The sequence below is a fragment of the Carettochelys insculpta genome, chromosome 16 (assembly GCF_033958435.1).
Source record: "Carettochelys insculpta isolate YL-2023 chromosome 16, ASM3395843v1, whole genome shotgun sequence".
Taxonomy (NCBI): domain Eukaryota; kingdom Metazoa; phylum Chordata; order Testudines; family Carettochelyidae; genus Carettochelys; species Carettochelys insculpta.
Window position 1 is genome coordinate 456599 of NC_134152.1, and position 21825 is coordinate 478423.

The following is a 21825-nucleotide window of genomic DNA, read 5'->3' on the forward strand; positions in this document are numbered from 1 at the left end:
CCGGCCAGGTGAGGGGGATGCACTGGCCCCGCCCTAGAGCGGCAGAGGGTTGGCCGGAGGGAGTAGCCGCAGCAGTAGCAGCCGAATCGTGCCTACCGAGTCAGTCCCAGCGTTGTCTGCGCCATGGCCCGTAAGAAGCTGTACCGCCCAATCGCTGCCATGGCCAAGAAGATCCGTGAGTATCGAGCGCTGAAGAACCGTCCCCGTGACTCCCAGCGCTTCGCCCTGGATTACGAAACCATGACCCGACCCTTCACCAACAAGCGCCTCCCTGTGCTGGCCTGGGAGGACGTGAGGCAGGAGAACCGCCTCTTCACCCTGCTCTGCCAGCTGCGGCTATTTGGCATTGGCCGTATGGTCACCCGCAAGTCCTGGCTCTGGCAGTATGATGAGCCCTGCTACTGGGTCATTACCAAGGTTAGGGTGGACTATACAGCTGAGGTGAGAGCCCTTGACTGTGGGCGTGGGGCTTGAAGGCAGTCATATTTGTTATGGTAACAGGCACCATAGAGAGGGCCTATTGGAAGGCAAGTGGAAATGTGGCCTCACAGTGAGACCTGCCATCCTGAAAGCGGGCGCACAGCTCACCATCACCTATTAAACCATCTCTACAGTAGTCTCGGCCTCTGACATCACAACTCCACATTCAAACACGTAATTTTATGGTGTGTAGCAGGAAGCATCAGGTCATAGATTGCTAAATTCAGAGGATGTACCATGTAATAAAAATCTACAGTTTAGGAAATCCTAAGGCCGGGGGGGGGAGTATGATAGTACCTGAGTACTGCAGAAACAATAGTGTCAGTCTGAGCCACTATGTTTCAGAATTCACAACACTGATTTTTAGTATTTCTAGTGCAGATTGTGCATGTACATAAGAATCAGGATTGTAGTGGGGACACACAGTTGTATGGAATCATTACACAGCTGATGGCAGTTAGTATATAGTATTAAGATGCCTTTTACTGCATTCTTCACAAAATTAATGGCAGGGATTGTCTAATGGCATTTGTTTAGTATTGTAGAAAAACAGTAGCCACAATTAGCAGTTATTCAAGTCACCTCACTTTTTGTAGCTCATAAGTAATAAGATTATAAAATGAGTTTGTCCCTGGGAATAATTCTAAGTGATCAGAGCAAAATTTTGTTTTTCTTTGCAGAACTTGGATCATGGGAAAGCCTGGGGATACCTGACATTCCAAGGTAAAGAGAGCTTGAGTCACAAGCATGATTAGAGGAAAAAAAGTTAATGTAAAGGGCCAGGTACGGACCTGGGAGGAAAAAGGTGGCTCTCTTGCCACTCAGCATCAATGTTCCCTCTATTTTTTTTATCATCCATGTGTGGAATACATTTTTGTGCACCTAAGCATCTGTGGATGTGCACCCCCACTAGGAACATGCTGGCAGCTGTAGGCTCTCTGCTAATCAGCTGGGCAGTATTAGAATCTTTCCTAGGTAGCCACCCAAATGCTCAGCTTACAGGGAACACTGCTCAGCAGTTCTCCTTGACTGGTAGCTCTCCCTTTACACTCACCCAGTCTAATAGGATGAAAGTAAGAAAAGGAAATTTCCTAACAGTTGTCTAGTCCATTGTAGAAGATTCCTTGCTTTTCTTTTAAAACTAGCTTGAAAAAATCCACACATTCTATATCATAGTGAACAGGCGCTGTTGGCAGAGAAATGGACTCTAACAAATCTTTTCAATCGCCACTGTTTTATAACTATTAAGGAATTCAATTTTCCAACATCTGTGTAAAGTAGAAAAGAATTATCTTCATTTTATAGACATTAAAACTAAATTAGAGAGCTTGAGCAAGTCATTTCACCTATCATAAGTGATCAACAGTAAAGTCAGGCTACAATTCCAATGTTCTGTAAGTTACTTGTGTTACCTATTATATAATCAGTAGTGGGAGAGTGTAGTATAGCAGATATTACTACCATAAAATGCCCAGCTGAAGTACTGGAGACACTGCAGTGGTGTAGTAACCCATATAGAGTTTGTTGTTCAGAGCATTGTTTACCTATTCATCATCTTTCCTTAGGCAAGACATATAATGAAGTGAAAGAGATTGACAAGGTCATGTATCATGACTGGCGGCTAGTGCCCAAACATGAAGAGGAGGCCTTCAAGAAATTTATTCCAGTGTCAGAAGAAGTCATTCAGTATGTGCCATACCCACCTCTGCTGCGAGCCATGATCTTTGCACAAAGGCAGAAGGAAGGAAAACTTAACACAGAGGAACCACTGATTGATCTGGAGAAAATGACCTCCTTCACAAAGGACTACTTTCAAGATCAGAAAAAAACTAAGGGGACACCAATATGAAGATCTCGGGATAGCTGTCATGAAGCTTCTGAAATGCTTTCTAATACTCAACAGGTTGACAGCCCATACAATATCCTTAATAAAGTACAGGACCATAAGCCACATGCTGAATTCTGGTTCAATGCACTGAAGTTTGATACATTGGTGTCTCAATACCATACACATCTAGATATGCAACTCATATACATTCATAAATACAGAGAGATACTCATTTTTAGTGATCTTTTGTTTGCAGAAAGCTCCCCTCCTTTGGTTCCCTCTCTTCTCCTGAGGTATGCCTCCTGTTGTCCAGGTCCAAGCATGCAGGCAGACTACAAATGAGACTCCTTTTGAAAGGACACAACCATAGTTTAGGCCCACAAATTATTTAAAACACAATGGTCAGAAGAGTGAATTCAAATGGCACCTTTATGTATAGGCCTTGCTACCTGTGTGTATAAATCCTGTTTACTTATATGCGTTTATTGCTTTCTTGACTTATCCCTCTAGCACAGTTGCAAGGATATGAGTTGGGTGCTAGATGGTCTTGTGGATCATCATCAGAAGTATTTAAATTCCAGTTTTAGAATCTTATCTTGACACACAGACATCACATCAACTGCACCTTAACCAAGCCCATAAATACCACTCAGATACCACAAGACTATATAGGTAGTGAGCAAGATGGAAAGAACCCCCCTCAACTTTCAGATTGTTTGCCAAGTTGGTTCTGGGGAAGAACACATGGTTTTTCTTGTAAACTGAGTAAAAGTTCTGATGTCTTTTGCAGTCAGTGTCTAACTACAGTTTGCTGAATGGGAGAGTTTTTTGCTGTGCACATCAGACAGGCACTAAACATAGAATGGCCCGCTGATACTTTTGGAGTCTCTACAGTGGACAAAACTACTTTTGGAACCTCCCCTGCAGTGTTTGTAGAATGCTAGACCATCATACCTCAGCTGCAAAACTTGGTAGAAACCAACCAAGAAGAGAAGAGTGGACACATTTAAACAATACAGAAAGACTGAAAGAGTCTTGTCACAAAAAAAAAAAAAAAAAAAGTCACTTTTCACTACAAAAAGGGAGGGTTGTTTTGATAATTACCTTTTATGCTTTCCCATCCCCACAATGGGCAACAGTGTCCTGGCCAGCCTCCCACTCCAGAGGGCCCAATGACACTGTACCTGGACACTCCACTACCACCATGCACCCCTTTGGAAGGAGCAGCGTTTTCCTGATGTTTCAAACTTGTGGCTATTGTGGGAAGATGGGGCAAATGTTTGACTTATTTTTCTTGTGTTTTAACTAGTTGTGGAGCTTGCAGAGCACCCAACCATTGTGCAGTAAGGTATTTTGCAATAAACCCTTCAGTGCACAACTCCCACTAGGGCAGGGGTCAGCAATCAAAATAGCAAGAAGAGCCATTTTCCCCCCCCTCCAAATTCAGTTTAAAAAAAAAAAAAAAAAGCTAATTCAAGAGCCACAAGGCACGTGAATCTAAGATAGTCCTTAATAAACAAACACTTTTTGTAAGTTTTTTTTTTTTTTTATTAACTAAAAACAGCACACACACATGCAATGATTTGTAATGCAATACATCAGCAATGTCCAATGGTGAATGGGACAGTGGGGTATAGTGGAATGCAGCCCAGGAGAGCTACACGTGTGGCTCCCCTGCTGCTGCTCCATGCCTGCATCCCACCACCTGGTGGGACAAGCCTGTAGTGGCAGCAGTGGAGGTGGCTCTGAGCTGCAGGCTCACATGATGGCAGCTCTGGCTGTGCAGCAGTGACTCCAGCCATAGGGTGGCACAGCTCACAAAATGGTGGCTCCAGCCATGGGTCGCAGCTCCAGGGAGTAATCTAAAGGACAGGGGTGTGGTTCCTTGCTAGCAGGGCAGGGGAGGCTTGGGGCAATCCATTCAGTTCCTTTTAGACACCACTGTGATGTGTTTACTACAGGAGGTTCACACACTTTACATATTCTATTTCCTCATGCTTCACGTGTTTATACCACTATCTTCCTGACTTTCACTCCCAAATCCTCTCTCTGGAGGATGCTAGCTTCTGAAAGCTTTGGTTTTTGAAGTCACTGTATAACTGCTCCAATACTTTGATAAAGCACTTCTATATAATTTGCTCCCTGTGAACAACCTTCCTTATTTCATAATCTCTCAAGTTGCCATGAAAACTAGCTTCAGTTATGCTACTTGGTAATTTCACCCATTTAGGGAATGAGTTCTTACTTTGCTTTGTGTAGCACCTCCTCCATGGCTTTTTTTCTGGCATCTCCAGTTGGATACTGTTTTGCAGAAGTAACAGAGACATAGTAGTGTTAATCTGTACTCCAACAAAACAAAGCAGCAGAAATGTAGCACTTTAAAGACTAACAAAGTGATTTATTCAGTGATGAGTTTGTGGGACAAACCCACTTCAGATCAAGTTCATTTCCAATACAGATGGACACTTAAATAGGAGGACCAAAAAAGAAATATTGCAATAAAAATTGACAAATAGGATTGAAGGAAGGGGGTGAGAGGATGTTAATTGTCCTGTCTGAGATAATTACAAGCTACAAGTTTGAGTACATATCAGATTCAACACATTAACAAGCGATATGAACAGAGACATCAAACTACCTCACACTTTGCAAGGACTGCTTCCCTTCCTTTGATGCTCATAATTAATGAGACATAAGGAAGCCCAGCTGAACTCAATATAAATGCAAAGGATTGTGTCCATTCAGTTTGAAAGTCTGTTTTCATCTTCACTTTTCCTCTTTTTTTGAAGCCCATCTATCCCCACTTTATTCATGCTGATTTTACTTCATGTTTAAATTTGTTTTCTTTCTTAAAAACTTGTGTTGCCCTTACAGCAGGAATACCACAAGCTTCTTTTTCCTTTTCAAAATCAAGACATTAGCAACATGATCAAAACACAGATACAGTATCATGTACCACAATGCACTGCGCATATTAAAAAGGGAAAAGGGGAACTATCCAACATTTTGCTCATACATATTGCTTGCTATTTAGAAGTGAGTTCGTTGTCCAGCTTTTAAATGTTCACTATCAAAAATAATCAGGAGAGTTTTTGTTTTACTCTGCAGTTATACCACTGGGGGCCACAAAGTAGTCCTTGAAGAGCAGCATGCAGCTCTGAAGCCACAGGTTGCAGACCCCTGCATTAAGGGGACAGGGTTGCAAATGCCAGCTCTGAAGACGACAGCACGCAGCCAGTTCTGTAATGAGTTATCTGGTGTTCAATAGACCTGACCCTCTCAACTCTAGGCCAGGGGCGTCCAACAGGTGGCCCACGGGCCACAATCCTGCCTGCAAAGCAAGAGGCCGGCGGCAGAGCAGTTTGGTGCTGCCAGCGGGTTAAGCCTGGGGGTAGAGGCAGGGGACAGTATGAGGCTGGGGGCGGTCGGGGGCCTGCGCTAGGCTGCCAGTGGAGTAAAGGAGAGCACAAGGAAGGGACATTGCGGATGGAAGGGCTCACAAAAGAGAGGACGCGCCTCTTGCCCGGCTCCAAAAGCTGCTCCCGAGTTTCCTGCAGGCCCCTGCGGGGCTCGGACTCAGGAGCCTTTAGAGGGGGCAGGCCACGAGAGCAGAAGCCGCTCGGGCTCAGAGGCGGGAAAAGGGCAGGCGAGGGCGCGCGGGAGACGGCTCGCGCTCAGCCCCTGGAGCAGCGTGCGCGTCCTCCCTGCCCCCTTGCGGCCAGGCCGTAGCCACCGCGCGCTTCTCCTCACGGGCTGCCGCCATGATCTGCCTGGTGCTCACCCTGTTCGCAAACGTCTTCCAGAGCGGTGAGCTAGCCGTGCAGGCTACCCCGGGCAGGGGGCGGGGCGGGGCGGGGCGGGGCGGGGGATGTCCCCAGGCAGGGGGGCGTCCAGGCATTCCATCCAGCCAGCAGAGGCGGAGGGAGGTATGCCAGGGGGATGCTTCCCACTAGGCAAAGGAAAGACACAGCCCCCGATTCCTCCCCTGCCCCAGCGCCTTGCTCTTGCACAGCTCTTAACCCCCGCCCCCTCCGGTGCGGGGAGAGGTAGCACGGAAATGGCTGCTTGAGGCAAGCGGCCTGCTCCGCTGATGAGGCACTACTGAGAGCAGGGTCGTCCGACAGGGCCGGCACTAAGGGAAAAGTTGCCCTAGGCGAATCTGTGGTTTGGTGCCGCTGGCCCTGTAGGAATGCCACTCCCCTGCTTCGCCTTGGACTAATTCACTCCACGACCCTCCATCCACACCCTGCCTCCTTCGGCGCTAATTCCTGCATGGTGCTCCCTTTGCTTCTACACTCTGCCCTTCGTCCCTAAACCCTGCACTTCCCTTCCCCCAGCCCCAAGCCTTTGCCATCAGTATGCCCCACCGCCAAGTACTCCCAGGTTTCTCATGCCTAGCAGCTTCCATGCCCAGAGATGTCCACTACAGATCCCTATTCTCAGCACCCTCTCCCCCAGACCCCTCTCCCCCATTGCCCAAGGCCATTCTCATAGCTCCCCTACCCCTACCCACACAGTTGCCCAGCACCCCATGTTCCATACCAGAGATGGAGATATTTAAGAACAGCCTGTGACACAGCCCCAAGCTTGTCTTTGTGGATCTGTGCACTTCATGGGAGTTTAAAAGCAGCCTCAGAGGCCCACTGTATCCCTCACTTTGCTTTCTGTACTTGCAAAGGCTTGATTCACAGCATCAGTGGGCCATTCTCATCATTAGCTGGTTCAAAAATACAGTTTCTCAGGGAGGAGGCTCAGTCCTTGCCCACTGCCCCTCCAGAGCTGGCCTGTTGCATGGGGTGGTCTGTGGGGAGCCTGGTCCCTCTTCTACACATACCAGATTCCAGCCAAGGGACCCTAGGTAGCTCTGGGAGGAGAGGCTTCCCTCTGGGCTTTCCTAGTGCTACAGCCTGCCTCCCTTCAGCACTTCCACCAGACCACTCTTGTAACACAACAGTACCTTCCTTCAATAGCTGCAATTCTTCTCTCCCCAGTCCATCCTCTATCATCTCCTTCCTGGGGGGGGGGGGGGGGGGGGGGAAGCCTTTTTCAAGGGCTTGGCAGGCCTTGATTGGCCACAGCTGTTTAATTAGCCCCAGGTGCTGGCTTACTCTAAAGTTGCAGGCTGCTCTTTCCTGGGCCTTAGTCCCTGGGAAGCATGAAAGGACACACCCAGCTGCCTATATATTTCTCCTCCTAAAGGGTGTTGTAGGTGGTTGTGGGTCTGGGTCTATGACAGTATAGACAGTGAAATTGCTGTGTGTGGGTCAGAAGACCGCAGGGAAGTGTTTTACATGATAGCCATGATGTCATCCATGATTCCAAATCCATATGAACAGCAAAAAAGGAAATAGCTGATACCAATGGCTGAGTCCAGCCCTAATCCAGGCCCTTGCTTGCTGCAGCTCTACACCATCACCTCTCAAATGGTCTTTCATTCCTGCCCCCCCCCCCTAGAACATTTGCATTTAATCCTGAATAGTAAAGAGGAGCTTGAGATGAATAGTTTGATTAAAAAATAATCAGTTGCTGTTTTTCAGATGTATTCCTTAAAAAGTCCAGACCCTTCCTATCCTCTAACCACCTCTTGTTTCTGTCCCCTGCAATTGCTGCCAGTTCTCTTCTCTTCTCTTCTCTCTCTCTCTCTCTCGTTGGGAAAGGGTCTGTCGATAAACCTCTGACTTTTGGCACCTCCAACCTTTGCCATATATGGAACCAGTTTTACAATTGATTCTTATTTGAGCCCCTACTTTAGCACTGCCTCTTCTGTTATCACTGGGTTTTTTTGTTGAATTCCTTGATTCTGGTTGTAGTGACCCCTTTGGCTCTAACCCTAAGGGTGTGTCTACACTTGCATTGCTCTTTCGAAAGAGGTATGCAAATGAGGTAAATTGAAAACACAAATGAGGTATAAATTTACATAGTCAGCACCTCATTTGCATATTCTAATTTCAAAAGAGCTTGTTTTGAAAGAAGAAAGCCAGTGTAGACACTGCTCTTTCAAAAGTAAACCCATCTTCAAAAGAATCCTTCTTCCTTTTATTTAATGGGAAGAAGGATTCTTTCGAAGATGGGGTTTACTTTTGAAAGAACAGGGTCTACACTGGCTTTCTTCTTTTGAAAGAAGCTCATTTGAAATTAGAATATGCAAATGAGGTGATGAGTATGCAAATTTGTCTTATTTGCATTTTTATTTACCTCATTTGCATACCTATTTCGAAAGAGGAATGCAAGTGTAGACACACCCTAAGTGTTCTTCCCTCTCTTCATCTGCTTTCAGCTTTTACAGGAGTAAACGAGCGCACCTTCCTAGCCATCAAACCTGATGGGGTGCAGCGGCATCTCATAGGGGAGATCATCAGGCGCTTTGAAAAGAAGGGCTTCAAACTGGTGGGGATGAAACTCATGCAGGTGAGAGGAGCTGGAAGAGCAAGGGATGTCCTTGCACTGTTGCCACTAAAGGTCCATTCCTCGCTCTGTGTATGCTCTGTCCTGTGGCTTTAAACATTTGGAGCAAGTACTTGCTTGTACCCTCCTTACTAATGGTGCTTTTTAAATAATACCTCATACTTCATAATCAGTACTTTGCACAGGTCAGTATCATGACTCCCATTGTACATACGAGAAAACTGAGGCATAAGGAGGGGAAGTTGCTTGCCTAAGGTCACCCAGCCAGCAAGCGGCGGTGTTGTTGAAATGTGGATCTGGAAGAGACATCCAAGCAGTCATCTAGTTTAGCCACCTGGTAGCAGAGCTGCTCTGAAGTCTGTCTGAGCCCATTTCTCAAACATTCCTCTTGTAGCACTCAACATCGTGATATATCCTCCTACCACTCAGTAGAGACAGAAAACAAAAAAAAAGATCCTTAGTTTTGGCTCTGTGCAGGTAGGCAGCCGAGCTAGTGAAGGATTTAATTTGGATCTTTTTCTGGCCTCCGACACTCATTGTCAAATTTTCTAACACACATTAGTCCCATTTTCAAAAGTGATATAGGCACCTTAATCTCATTGACAGACAATGGGTGTTGAGCTCTTAAGTCTTATTTCCAAAAATAACTTGAAACACGATCCAAAATCAAAATTTAGTCACTTTTGAGAATTTACTGTTTGTCTTTGGTATGGAGAACCCTGCTGCAATCTGTCATGTTTCTCATTTAGGCTGCTCCAGTGTAACACTGTTTTGTAGAATGCATTATGGACTTAAGAAAATGGACTTATAATGGAAACTGTTTTTTCATTAAAAGTATAATAAACCCTTGCTCTTATCTTAAAGGCTGCATTGCATGTTCTGAACAGAGCCTGACTTCTGCCCCTATTGATTAACTGACTCCCGAAAGAGCCATTGAGGCTACACACAAAACAGTTGAGAACTGAACTGAAGAAAAAAATATGAGATTTCCCCAGATGAGAAATGAACACTGATCAAGTTTCTTCTTGCAGCTGTTCCTTTTTCATGAGCTTGATTTCCTCCTCCCAGCTGCACTGGAGAATTCAGAAAGCCATCCCTCAAAGCAGGGAGGGGTCCCTAAACTCCAGTTCCAGAGTAGATTCTTCTGGCCACCAGGCCAGCCATCATAAGCTGTTTTAGGACAGTCCTATAAAAGCAAACTAAACCATATGCTTTTTGTACCCAGGCCTCAGAAGATTTGCTGAAGGAGCATTATGTAGCCCTCCATGATCGCCCCTTCTACAGCCACCTGGTGAAGTACATGAAATCAGGTCCTGTGGTAGCCATGGTGAGTACTGGCCAAGGGCCCGTTTGTGCTTTGAAACAGATATCAAATGCAAGTGCATAAGCATTGAAGTTGTGGCCATTCCCTCTTCCCTGCATACTTTTCTGCCAAATTCTGTGGCTGAAGGGTTACTTGTTGCTTACAGATGTGAAAGCTGTACACATTTGTATTATAGTCAAACAAATTACTTAGGCTTTCTTAAGGCAGATTCTGACCTTACTTACCTCCTGATGTACATATACAAGGTGGTAGAGTTAGGTAGAGTGTGCATAGGGCAGGTTTTTGCCACTGCTGTTCAGTAAACTACAGAAACTGACTCGCTGTACTGTCTTCTAGGTCTGGCAGGGCCTAGATGTGGTAAAGACAGCTCGCACAATGATTGGAGAAACTAACCCAGCAGATTCCAGACCTGGCACTATCCGAGGAGATTTCTGCATTGAAGTCAGCAAGTGAGAACCTTGGGTTTGTTTCTGCTGGGAATTAGCTTTGTGGCTGTTGCTGGGAGGAGGAGGCCTGATCTGCATTATGCTCCATGTTCCAGATTTGCTTTCCTATTGACTGAGTAGAAAGATAGGAGAGCATCTTGAAATCAGCTCTTTGCTCCCTCTCTGTCAAAGGATCACTTGTGAGCACTGAGCATACGCCTTACTCCTCCTGCCTCCCAGCCTATGCAGGATAAGAACAAAGCCCCGATGGTATGTGGCAGGGTGTGTTTTTTCCACCTTGGGTAAATACTCACAGATAGGTTGTATTTTAGGGATTTTTTAACCTTAACTGTATGGTCATTTTGGAGGTAAACCTGAGATTCCCCTTGTCTGGGGCCAAACTTGTAACACCATGTTGTAACCATAACTTTTGGTGCCCCCTCAAGGAAAGAATAGGCACCACTCATCTGAGAGGTCCTTCCCTGGACCAGAGCATTGCTGTGGGGTCAGCCCAGCGTCCAGCCCTCTGACTTCTGCCTATTAGGAAAGGGGTGGTTGGGAGGCCACAAAGTAGCCCAGATGAAAAAGTCAGAATGCTGCTGCATCATACTAAAGGCATAACCCAGGACCTCCCAAAGGCAAAAGGAGATGAGAGCCTTGTCAACAACCTCTGCTTCCTCAACCTGACGAGCTCTGAATACTAGCCCCACATTTTTCTGAGTGGCGCTCAGACTGAGCTGGGATCCTTCCCTTCTCCAGACTTAACAGTCCTCACTTTTTAACCTCTTGTTGACTGAGCTACAGATTTGTCCTATCATACACCACTCCTATAGCAATTTTGGTCTTCAGTGCTGCATTGGCACCCAACTGATTGAGAGAAGGAGAATCTCCTTTTCACACCTAGGGATACGGACACAAGGGAGAGTGCATGAACCTGGGCAAGGCCACAGAGTCTACCTGTGTCAGAGCCACGATTGTGTGTGGGCATGGCTGGCTCCCAGTCCTTTGCTTAGACCATACCCATCTCCTGTGCCATAACAGGTTGCATGGTACGTTTGACCATGCTAAGATACCTCTTTGGCCCCAGGCTGAGCCATGGGGTTGGGGGCGGGGGGGAGAGAGAGCACAGTTTATGCCCTTTCCTGCTGCTTTATATTTTTTTCTATTAAAACAAAAAAGTGAAAGGTGTTCTGCTCAGCTTTCACCATAGTTCTAGAAGCAATGTCACACTATAGCTTTTTGCAGGTCCCCCCCCGCCCCCCCCCGAGCCAGCATGGGGCCCACTTGCAGCCATTAATGTGCTGGATGATGGGCTAGCTTGCACCCTCAACACTATCATCTATGACACTAACCGGGGGGCGGGGGAGAGGAGGAGAGTGGTAGCTATGCTGGAGGATTGGGCTAGGGCCTAGGGCTACCTAAACAAATTGATGGATTGGCCCAAAAGACATCTGATCAGGTTTAACAAGGATGACAGAAGAAGCCCATGTACTGCTACATGCTGGGAACCAACTGGCTAAATGACAGTTCTGCAGAAGAGTACCTGGGATTACAATAGACAAGCAGCTGGCTATAAGTCAACAATGGGCCCTTGTACCCTAGAAGGCTTAAGGGCATCTTGGATTGCATTAGTTGGCGCATGGCCAGCATATTGCAGGACATGATTAGTGCTCTCTCTTTAGCATGCGTGAGGCCACAGCTAGTGTATTGGTCCACCTTTTGGTCACTTCACACTACATAAAGGATATGGACAAATGGGTGAGATTCTAGTGGAGTGCAACAAAAATTATTAGAGGGCTGCGGGTGCATGAGCTGAGGCGAGGCCAGGGGTGAGGGGGGGCTAGGCTTATTTTTGGCTGCAGAGGAAAAGAATGAGGGGGTATTAGCTGGTTTTCAACAACCTGAAGGGGGAGGCCAAACAGGCTGATGCTAGGCTATTCTCAGTGGTGGCATACAATGGACCAAGACCCAGTGGGCTCCAGTTACAGTGGGCGAGGTTGAAGTTGGCTGTTTGGAAAAGAGAAGTTACTCACCGTAGTAACGATGGTTCTTCGAGATGTGTCCCCTTGGGTGCTCCACGATAGGTGTCGGGCTCGCCCCGGCGCTGCATATCGGATCTTTCCAGCAGTTTCTGCCGGACCGTGCATGCGCCGGCGCGCGCCGCTCCCCTGCGCGCTCCTGGCCACGTGCGCGATCCGGTCCCCGCCAGTTCCTTGACCAACCGCCTCGGATGCTCCTGAAAAACACCAAACAGAGATCCGAAGCGGGGAGGATGGGCGGGTGGTGGAGCACCCACGGGGACACATCTTGAAGAACCATCGTTACTACGGTGAGTAACTTCTCTTTCTTCCTCGAGTGTCCCCGTGGGTGCTCCACGATAGGTGACTACCGAGCAGTAACCCAAGAAAGGAGGTGGGTAATCGGGTTATGTGCAGCTTGCCCCCGAAAGGACCGCTGTCGAGAGGCGGATATCCTCTTGGAATACCCGGTGTAGGGCATAATGCTTGGCGAAGGTGTCATAGGATGACCAGGTCGCCACTCTGCAGATGTCTTTTAGCACGATGCCCTTGAAAAAGGCTGTTGATGCTGCCACCGCCCAGGTGGAATGAGCCCTAGGCGGGGCCAGTAAAGGAGTCTTTCGAAGTTCGTAGCACATCTTTATGCACGACACAATGTGCTTTGAGATTCTCTGTGAAGAGAGAGACCCTCTCCTTTTGACCTGGGAGCGAGAGAGACTAAGAGTCTGTCTGTTTTCCGGAAGGACTTAGTTCTGTTTATGTAGAAGGCCAATGCCCTCCTCACGTCCAGGAGGTGCAGGCGTGCCTCCTTGCTGGAGCTATGAGGCTTCGAGTAAAACGAGGGTAAAACTATGGGCTCGTTAAGATGGAACTCTGAAGAAACTTTCGGAACAAAGGCTGGGTGCAGCCGTAAGGTTACCGCCTCCTTTGAGAATACCGTGCAGGGCGGCGTTGCCATAACTGCTGCGAGCTCACTCACCCTGCGAGCTGATGTGATTGCAAGAAGGAAGGTTGTCTTTATCGTAAGGAGACGGAGGGAAACCATGGCTAAGGGTTCAAAGGGTGGTCCCGTTAGCGTGCTGAGCACCAGGTCCAAGCTCCACAATGGTGGAAGCAGTTTCCGAGGGGGGTACAGGTTTACCAGCCCCTTCAGGAACCTGGTAACAATAGGATGGGCAAACACCGTGGGCCCTTCCTCTTCATGCTGAAAAGCCGATATAGCGGCGAGATGGACCTTCAACGAGGAGAGGGAGAGCCCGCCTCTCTTGAGGTCCAGTAAGTATTCTAGTATGACAGGTATAGGCACTTCAAGGGGAGCTAACTGCTTGGTGGAACACCATGCAGTGAATCGAGTCCATTTCTGTTTGTAGGTCTTCCTGGTGGAGATCCTTCGGCTACTTTCCAGGACTTGTTGTACTCCCTCCGTACATGTACTTTCTAGGGAGCTGAGCCATGGATTAACCATGCTTGTAGGCGCGGGCCTCGGGGGTGTGGATGCACTATGGACCCCTGGGCCTGCGTGGGCAGGTCCAGCGCTACCGGATGGGGAAGCGGTGGACAATCCGACATGCAGAGAAGCAAGGGGAACCATTGCTGTCGATCCCATGTGGGGACCACTAGGATCATGCGGGCTCTCTCCCTCCTGGCTTTCTGCAGGACCTTGTGGATGAGCACCGTGGGGGGGAATGCGTAAAGCAGTGGGCCCTTCCACGAAATCGCGAATGCGTCCCCCAGGGACCCCCGCCCCAATCCTGCCCTGGAGCAGTACTGGGGGCACTTCTTGTTGTGCTGAGTGGCAAACAGGTCTATCTGGGGAAACCCCCATGCATGAAAAATTGGTCGTAGCAGATCGGAACGGATCTGCCACTCGTGTGTGAGTGCGAAGCGCCTGCTCAGCTGGTCTGCCTTCACGTTGTGAGCGCCTGGTAAGTACGAGGCTTTCAACGTTATATTGTTGGCGATGCACCAGTTCCACAGCCGGACTGCTTCCGCACATAAGGCACGGGATCGAGCTCCGCCTTGTCGATTTATATAAAACATGGTGGAGATATTGTCTGTATTGATCCCAACTACCTTGCCTTGTATGTGGTCTTGAAAGTGTTTGCAGGTGTTGAACACCGCTCTGAGCTCCAGTATATTTATATGCAGTGACTGTTCCGTAGGGGACCACAGTCCTTGCGTCACCTTTTCGCCAATATGTGCTCCCCACCTTATGTGGGAGGCGTCGGTGGTGAGAAAAATAGAGATTTGTGGTTGGTGAAAGGGTACCCCTGTTAGCGTGTTCTTGGGGTTTACCCACCATTGCAGGGATCTGCGCACCTCTGTCGTCGGCGACACCACCCTACAGACGGTATGGGATGCCGGCTTGTAAACGCTCGCCAGCCAATGTTGTAGGTTGCGCATATGCAATCTGGCGTTCTGTACGTCGAATGTTGCCGCTGCCAAGTGGCCGAGCAGCTGCAAGCACGTTAAAACCGGCACCGTGGGGCTGTATGTAATGACTTGTACCAGGGAACCGATGGCGCGAAAGCGAGCGTCGGGTAGGTAAACCCTTGCTGTGATAGAATTTATGCGTGCCGCTATGAACTCTTATGTCCTGTGTGGGGTCGATCTTTGACTTCGCAAGGTTGATGACCAGGCCCAGCGAAGAAAACGTGTTTGCTGTTACACGTATCATGCGTAGTACCTCTGCCTTCGAGGCCCCTTTCAGTAGGCAGTCGTCCAGATATGGGAATATAAATACCCCCTGTCTGTGCAGGTAGGCTGACACCACTGCCAGGGTCTTGGTAAAGACTCTGGGGGCCGAGGAGAGGCCGAACGGCAGAACCTTGTATTGGAAATGTTCTTTGCCGACCATAAACCGCAGAAAACGTCTGTGAGCCGGGTGGATCGTTATATGAAAATACGCATCTTGTAAGTCGAGGGCTGCAAACCAATCTCCATCGTCCAGTGCCGTGAGTATAGAGGCGACTGTGATCATCCGAAAGCGTTGTTTGCGCAAGTACCGGTTGAGGCCTCGAAGATCTAAGATGGGCCTCCAGCCTCCTGTTTTCTTCTCTGTGAGGAAGTATCGTGAATAAAACCCTTTCCCCTGGAGTCGCTCCGGCACTCTTTCCACCACCCCTATAAGCATCAGGTGGTCCACCTCGTGCTTGAGTTTCGCCTCGTGGGAGGCATCCCTGAGATGAGGCCTGGGCGGAGGTCTTGGCAGTGGGAGCGACTGAAAGGGGATCACATAACCCATGGCTATGATCTCTAGTACCCACTTGTCTGTGGTGATCTTTTGCCATTGTGAGTGGAACGGTCGGAGGCAATGATGGAACATTAATTGTGGATGACATTGTGCAATGGTAGTAATAGTGCAGCCCTTGACCTATCCATCAAACTTGTTGCCTTTGGGCCTGCCCCGAGGATGCACGGCCTTGTTGGGAACGTCGCCTAGGAGTTCTATACCGTTGTTGCTGTTGATGCCGCCCTTGGTCGTAGCCCCGTTGGTAGTGAGCACACTGAGGTTGGTACGGGTATCGCCTTTGTTGAGGGTAATACTTTTTCTTTCTGTATGGAGGGGTATAAATACCCAGGGTTCTGAGTGTGGCTCTTGAGTCTTTACTGGAATGAAGGACCGAATCAGTTGCCTCTGCAAACAACTTCTGCGTGTCGAAAGGGAGATCGACAATTTTTGCCTGCAGATCCCTCGGGATACCCGATGTCTGGAGCCAGGATTCCCTGCGCATGACCACTGCCGTAGCCGTTGAGCATGCCGCCGTGTCCGCTACGTCCAGGGTGAGCTGGACTCCCATCCTTGAAGCTGCATAGCCCTCTTGCACGATGGCCTTCAGCACCGGCTTCTTATCTTCTGGAAGTGAATCCATGAGAGAAGTAAGCTTGGAGTAATTGTCGAAATTGTGGTTCGCTAGATGTGCTGCATAATTAGCCATTCTCAGCAGCAGGGTGGAGGAGGAGTATACCTTTCTGCCAAATAGCTCTAGCTTCTTGGCAGCTCTGTCCGTTCCCCCCGCTTTGTACTGGGAAGTCTTCGATCTCTGCTGAGACGATTCTACCACTGGAGAATTCGGTTGTGGGTGACTAAACAGGAACTCCATGCCCTTCGCCGGGACGAAGTATTTCTTATCCGCCCTCTTGGTTATAGGTGGAGCGGAGGCCGGGGTCTGCCATATGGTAGTAGTAGACTCCATGATTGCTTCGTCGAGCGGGATAGTGATTTTGGACGAGGCCAGAGGCCTCAGGTTTTTGAGAAGCTTGTGGTGCTTCTCCTGCACCTCTGCTGTTTGGATGCCTTGCGTGAAAGCCACCCTTTTAAACAGCTCCTGAAACTGTTTGAGGTCGTCCGGGGGGGGCAACATCCCCGGGGGCTGTAGCCTCGTCGGGGGAGGACAAGGAGGACCCACTAGGGTAGACCTCCCTTGAACTCTCAGGGTCCTGCTGCCGGTGGTACACCCTCTCACTGGAGGCTTGCGAGGGAAAATCTCGGGGTTCCAAAATCAGCTCCCCTTGAGACAGCTGTGTTTCCGTCCCCGTCCGTGAGTGCCCATGGGGGTACTGGGCGGTCGAGGGGGACCTGCCCCTGGGTGTATGCCTGTGGTGTCTATGTCCAGCGTGATAAGGACGACCGTGGCAGCACGGGCATGGTTCCTGGGATGGAGACCTGGACCACTCTGGAGGTGTATACCCCCGATGTCTGAGGGGGGGGGGGGCGAGATCGTCTGGATGACTGAGACAATGGTGAAACTGGTTTGTGGTGGTACTCCAGAGGGTCAAATCCCCGAAAAGGCGAGGGTGGCCCGAGCGATGGTGATGCTGGTTGGAGGAACGGAGAAGGAGTCTCTGGGTAGGCTGGGGGAGACCCATGTCTCCTGGTTGGTGTACGCAGCATAAGGGGAGGACTTGTTGAGAGCAGCCCTGTCCCGAGAAGGGCTGCGGTGCCAGGTTTTCGCTGCTGCCTTTCCCCTCCCCTGCAGGGCTGGCTCCGCCCCTCCCCGTGCCGGGGATTTCGGCCCCGCTGTCGGCGCCGTGGTCGGCATGCTCATCTGCGGTGCCGCGCGGGTGGTCTCCTCCGGTGCCTGCAGGCTACGTGCCTGTTGGCCCTGCACCGTTGGTGCCACGGGGGTCTGTGCCGCCGGTTCCGGCGCTTGCCTGGCCGCCGCTCTGAATGCGCAGGCCGGCTGCTTAGTAATCGGAGGCTCAGCCTGTGCCACATGCGCTGCTGCGCTGCCACTTGCTTGTGACTGCGGCTGGCGGCTGTGTACTACGCCTGTCCCGCTCGCTGTGACTGCCGGCAGGGATCGGGCTGGAGAGAGCTTCCTTCATTTCGGCACCGAGGGGGTGAGGGACACCGCCTTCCTTTTGTGGAGCCCTGTGGGTCCCTCCGGTTGAGGCCTCGCCAGCTCATCTGGCTGGAGGGCCTTATCAAACAGCAGCATTTTCAGCTGCATTTCTCTATCCTCTCTGGCCGTGAGCTTCGCACAGAAGGAGCATTTCTGGGTGATGTGTGATTCCCCCAGGCACCAAATACATTGACTGTGCCCATCGGAGGCCGGCATAGCTTCGCGGCACGACTCACACTTCTTGAATCCTGAAGAGGACATTGCAGTGAGTCTTTGAGCTGTTAATAGGGTACTTAGCACCTTCTCTGTGCCTGTTCCCCCCCCCCCACTCACGGACTCCAGCCTGCCGCAGCAGGAGGCCTACTGGCCTTCATGTCCCCGGGTTGCCTCCGCTCCTCCTCCTCGTTACTAAGACTTTCTACTTTTATATATATATATATATAATTATTTTTTTTTTTTTTGCAATAAAGAAACAAACAATTTAACTAAGAACTCTGAAAAGAAACTCAAACCAACTCTAAATACGCTGATTCTGGCCGCAGCCTGAGCAGATTCCGTCTGCAGCTGATGGCGGTTAAGAAGGAACTGGCGGGGACCGGATCGCGCACGTGGCTGGGAGCGTGCCCGGGGGTGGGGGGGGAAGCGGCGCACGCCGGCACATGCGTGGTCCGGCAGAAACTGCTGGAAAGAGCCACTCTGCGGCGCTGGGGCAAGCCCGACACCTATCGTGGCTCACCCACAGGGACACTCGAGGAAGAACACTAGTTCACTAAGAGGGTGGTAAAGCACTGGAATTGGTTACCTCAGCAGGTAGTGGAATGCTAGCCTAAGTAGTTTTGAAGGCCAGTCTTGACAAAGCCCTGGCTGGAATGATTTGATTCTGTTTTGCGTAGGGGACTGGCCTAGACAAACTCCTGAGGTGTCACCCACCTCCATGCTTCAGTGATTCTATGGTTCACTGACAGAGTGGCAGTGCTTAATCGAATAGCTCAGCTGTTTGTACTCCTAGCCAAGGTGGCAGTAAGCGTTCCAAGGTGGAGGGCTGAAATTTGATCTTTTGACCGCTAGGCATGGACCAAGTGCCAGTCTGAATGACGATGAGCCATTCTAAAAATCACTTAGCGGGCTACTTATAGAAGTGTCATTTATAACTAAATTCAGATGCAGCTCTTTACTGTTTAGGTAGTTGTTGGTAGCATTAGCTTGGCTTTTTTTAAACTCCACAGGTGGCATGGCTTTAACCAAGCTCCTGGCTGCATGGGGAAAGAGGATGGGGCACTGTCGGTGCCTCCTGAATCCAGAGCAGCAGCTGTGACTGCAGGTGTTGCTTTGGTGACATGCTCTAGGGGAGGAAACTGACAGGACCTGGCAACTCATATATGCCACAGAATAATAGATGTGTCCTGCCCTCTGCCAGAAGATGTGTGGTTCTTGGTTAGGGTCATGAACATGATCATTCAGGGATGAATACAGCAAGATGGCACTAGTTCAGCAAACATTATTATTTTAGACAAGATGAAATTACTCCTAGCACTCGTTTCCCAATTCCCTATTGTGTCTGACTTGGAGAGTAGCTGTTCTCCTTTTTTCACAGGAATGTGATTCATGGCAGCGATTCAATTGAGAGTGCCCGACGGGAGATTTCACTCTGGTTCCACACAGATGAGCTAACCTGCTGGGCAGACAGCACTGAGCACTGGATCTATGAGTAATGAGAGTGGTCTAGAGGAATATGTCTTTCTGACACTCAGGCACAGTACAAACTCATCCATTTCCATTTCTCCTTTTCTGGGGTCACACCAGACTCTGTTGGTAGGGTGGAGCTTTTTCATTGGGTGTTTCTGTCTAAGGGTAGCTGGAGGGGCAGAGAGAAGTCCATTCGGCACTAATAACTGACTAGGTTTCAACACTCATAGGTTGCGTTTACACTACCCCTCCCTTTTGGAAGAGTTATGTAAATAAAGCGGATGGAAAATGCTAATGATGCACTGCTATGACTAGCCCCTGCTGCAGGCCAGCTTGGTGGGGTAAAAATGCTGGCTTGCATTAAATGAGGGGGTAGCTGAGTTAGTCTGTATCCTCAAAAACAAGAAGTCCTGTGGCATCGTATAAATTAACATGTTTTGGAGCATAATCTTTTGTGGGCAAAGACCCACTTCATCAGATAAAGCAAGTCTGTGCCCAAAAAAAAAGCTTAGGCTCCAAAAATACGTTAGTTTATAAGGTGCCACAGGACTTCTTGTTATTAAATAAGAGGGGTGTTCCAAGGACTACATGATCCATCTCACTGGTTTTCTCTGGGATGAGGCCTCTCGTCCTTCAGAGATGATCCCTTCAAGCAGCTGTGTCAGAGTCTTAGGCTTCCCTCTGCTCTGCGCTGCTGGAGCTGTATGTCATCTTCAGCTCTGCCACCAGAATGAGCTAATCCTGTGCCATTAATTCCTCCAGCAGATGGAGCCTTTGCTGCAAGTACGGTGGAACATTGCTGGATGAGCCCAAAATAATCCCTTCATCCCTTGTTGCCCAGTGTGGTTTTTGTACATCACTACCACACCCCACACCCCCGCCACCAATCCCCACAGCTGGAACTATGCAACTGCCGCCCACCCCCACCCCCCCGGCAGAAGATAGATCAGTTGAGTCAGTTTAGTGCAGTTTGTCCATCCTCCTCAGATGAAAGCCTGTGACTAAGTAGGGGTTAGGGTTTTTTGTGGGGCAGGGGTTGCAGAAATGAGAGGAATAGCAGCCTTGGTTGCCAGACAGCTGGTAGCCCAAAGGGCCCTGGGTGGGAGCCCAGTGGCCCACAACCACCTCCCCCTGCTTGGAACTCAGATGTTGCAGCTGTGATGACTACGCCATGGTCCCCAACCAGACCTCAAGCAAATACCATAACACTATGATCCTGAAATGTGGTACCAGTTAGTATTTTGCTTTGGTACGCTAGTGCAGTGGTGGGCAATCTGCAGCCTGCACATGGCCCATCAGGTTTCTGCGTGAGGCCCACAAAACATTTTGTTTACTGTTATTCATGTGCAGGAGTGCCAGATTCCACTGGTTTCTCCCTTTGTAGATTTTTTTCTACTGGTGTAACTGAAGTGACATGCACATAAAGCCAAGAGCATGTGAAACGAGGTGCACATTGATTGCTTGTAATATCAATTAAAAACCATGTGCTCCCTCTGCATCCAAAGGGCTGCTATGATTCAATCAGCACACCCCATAAATTCTAGGTATGGAAGTACAGTTGGTCAAACTACCTTAATCAGGAGCCCATCTTGGTTACAATACTCTTATGGCACACTGAGATGGAGAGTGACTCATGCAGCCCATTCACTCACTCAGATTGCCCATCACTTGTCTAGAGACCCATGCAGTACTGCTTATAATGAAGTAGCCACAATTTATAAAGACACTAGAATCATTTTGGGGGACTAATAAGAGAACATGTTATATCTTTTAATGGCTGATACTTGGCAAACCTTATTCACAGGCTTTTAGCTAGTTTCCTATTTTATTGCCTTGTTCTCTGTTCAAGTGCCAAAGTCCCTTAGAGTTCAGTGTGAACTTACTTGGCTTAAGTGTCTTTTCAAACAGCTGAACAAATAAACCGATGCACCCAGCTTCATAGAGGAGTTGCTGCTTAAGACAGTTGATTTCAACCACGATCTTCCCATATTGAAAAAGAACCCGCTTGACCTGTAGTCCATTTAAGCAATTGTTGAGTGTCAGCACTAACCCATCTTGCCATTTGTGGTTTGAATTACTCTATGTGCTACATCTGTGTATTCCACACCTTTGGCATGGTGCTTATGAAATTGCAAGGAAGCTACTACTACAGAGTACCAGCTCTGAAGTGTGGGGATTGCAAAGCTATCATCCTGGAACCCAACTCATTGAATGACTTGCAGTAAACTGAAAGCTTGAGAATCTGAAATACTGCCTGAGCGCCCTTAAAAATAATACACCAATTATCCCAGGCTGATCAGAAATACCAGTGTGT

At 48.9% G+C, this 21825-nt stretch overlaps 2 protein-coding genes across 3 annotated transcripts; both read left to right on the top strand.

The window, feature by feature from the left end:
- Positions 1-21: 21 nt before the first annotated feature.
- MRPS34 (mitochondrial ribosomal protein S34) lies at positions 22-2431 on the top strand. The gene is made up of 3 exons (XM_075011224.1): positions 22-441; positions 1161-1203; positions 2046-2431. The coding sequence occupies exons 1-3, from the start codon at positions 124-126 to the stop codon at positions 2327-2329; spliced, it is 645 nt and encodes a 214-aa protein (XP_074867325.1). The 5' UTR covers positions 22-123; the 3' UTR covers positions 2330-2431.
- A 3142-nt stretch (positions 2432-5573) lies between these two features.
- On the top strand, positions 5574-21556 carry NME3 (NME/NM23 nucleoside diphosphate kinase 3). Of its 2 annotated transcripts, XM_075011227.1 has the most exons (6): positions 5784-6115; positions 8586-8716; positions 9939-10040; positions 10374-10486; positions 19420-19576; positions 21420-21556. In XM_075011227.1, exons 1-5 carry the CDS (start codon positions 6070-6072, stop codon positions 19535-19537), a joined length of 510 nt encoding a protein of 169 aa, XP_074867328.1. In that variant the 5' UTR covers positions 5784-6069; the 3' UTR covers positions 19538-19576; positions 21420-21556. The 2 variants fall into 2 exon arrangements, with proteins under 2 accessions (XP_074867326.1, XP_074867328.1); XM_075011225.1 differs by lacking the exons at positions 19420-19576; positions 21420-21556 and adding an exon at positions 19052-19351 and having other exon boundaries at positions 5574-6115.
- The last annotated feature ends 269 nt before the right edge of the window (positions 21557-21825 follow it).

Coding starts and splice junctions, on each gene's coding strand:
- MRPS34 (XM_075011224.1), top strand. CDS start 124: ATGGCCCGTAAGAAGCTGTACCGCCCAATCGCTGCCATGGCCAAGAAG. Junction 442..1,160: donor GGGTGGACTATACAGCTGAG/GTGAGAGCCCTT, acceptor TTTTCTTTGCAG/AACTTGGATCATGGGAAAGC. Junction 1,204..2,045: donor GGGATACCTGACATTCCAAG/GTAAAGAGAGCT, acceptor ATCTTTCCTTAG/GCAAGACATATAATGAAGTG.
- NME3 (XM_075011225.1), top strand. CDS start 6,070: ATGATCTGCCTGGTGCTCACCCTGTTCGCAAACGTCTTCCAGAGCG. Junction 8,717..9,938: donor TGGGGATGAAACTCATGCAG/GTGAGAGGAGCT, acceptor TTTTGTACCCAG/GCCTCAGAAGATTTGCTGAA. Junction 10,041..10,373: donor CAGGTCCTGTGGTAGCCATG/GTGAGTACTGGC, acceptor ACTGTCTTCTAG/GTCTGGCAGGGCCTAGATGT.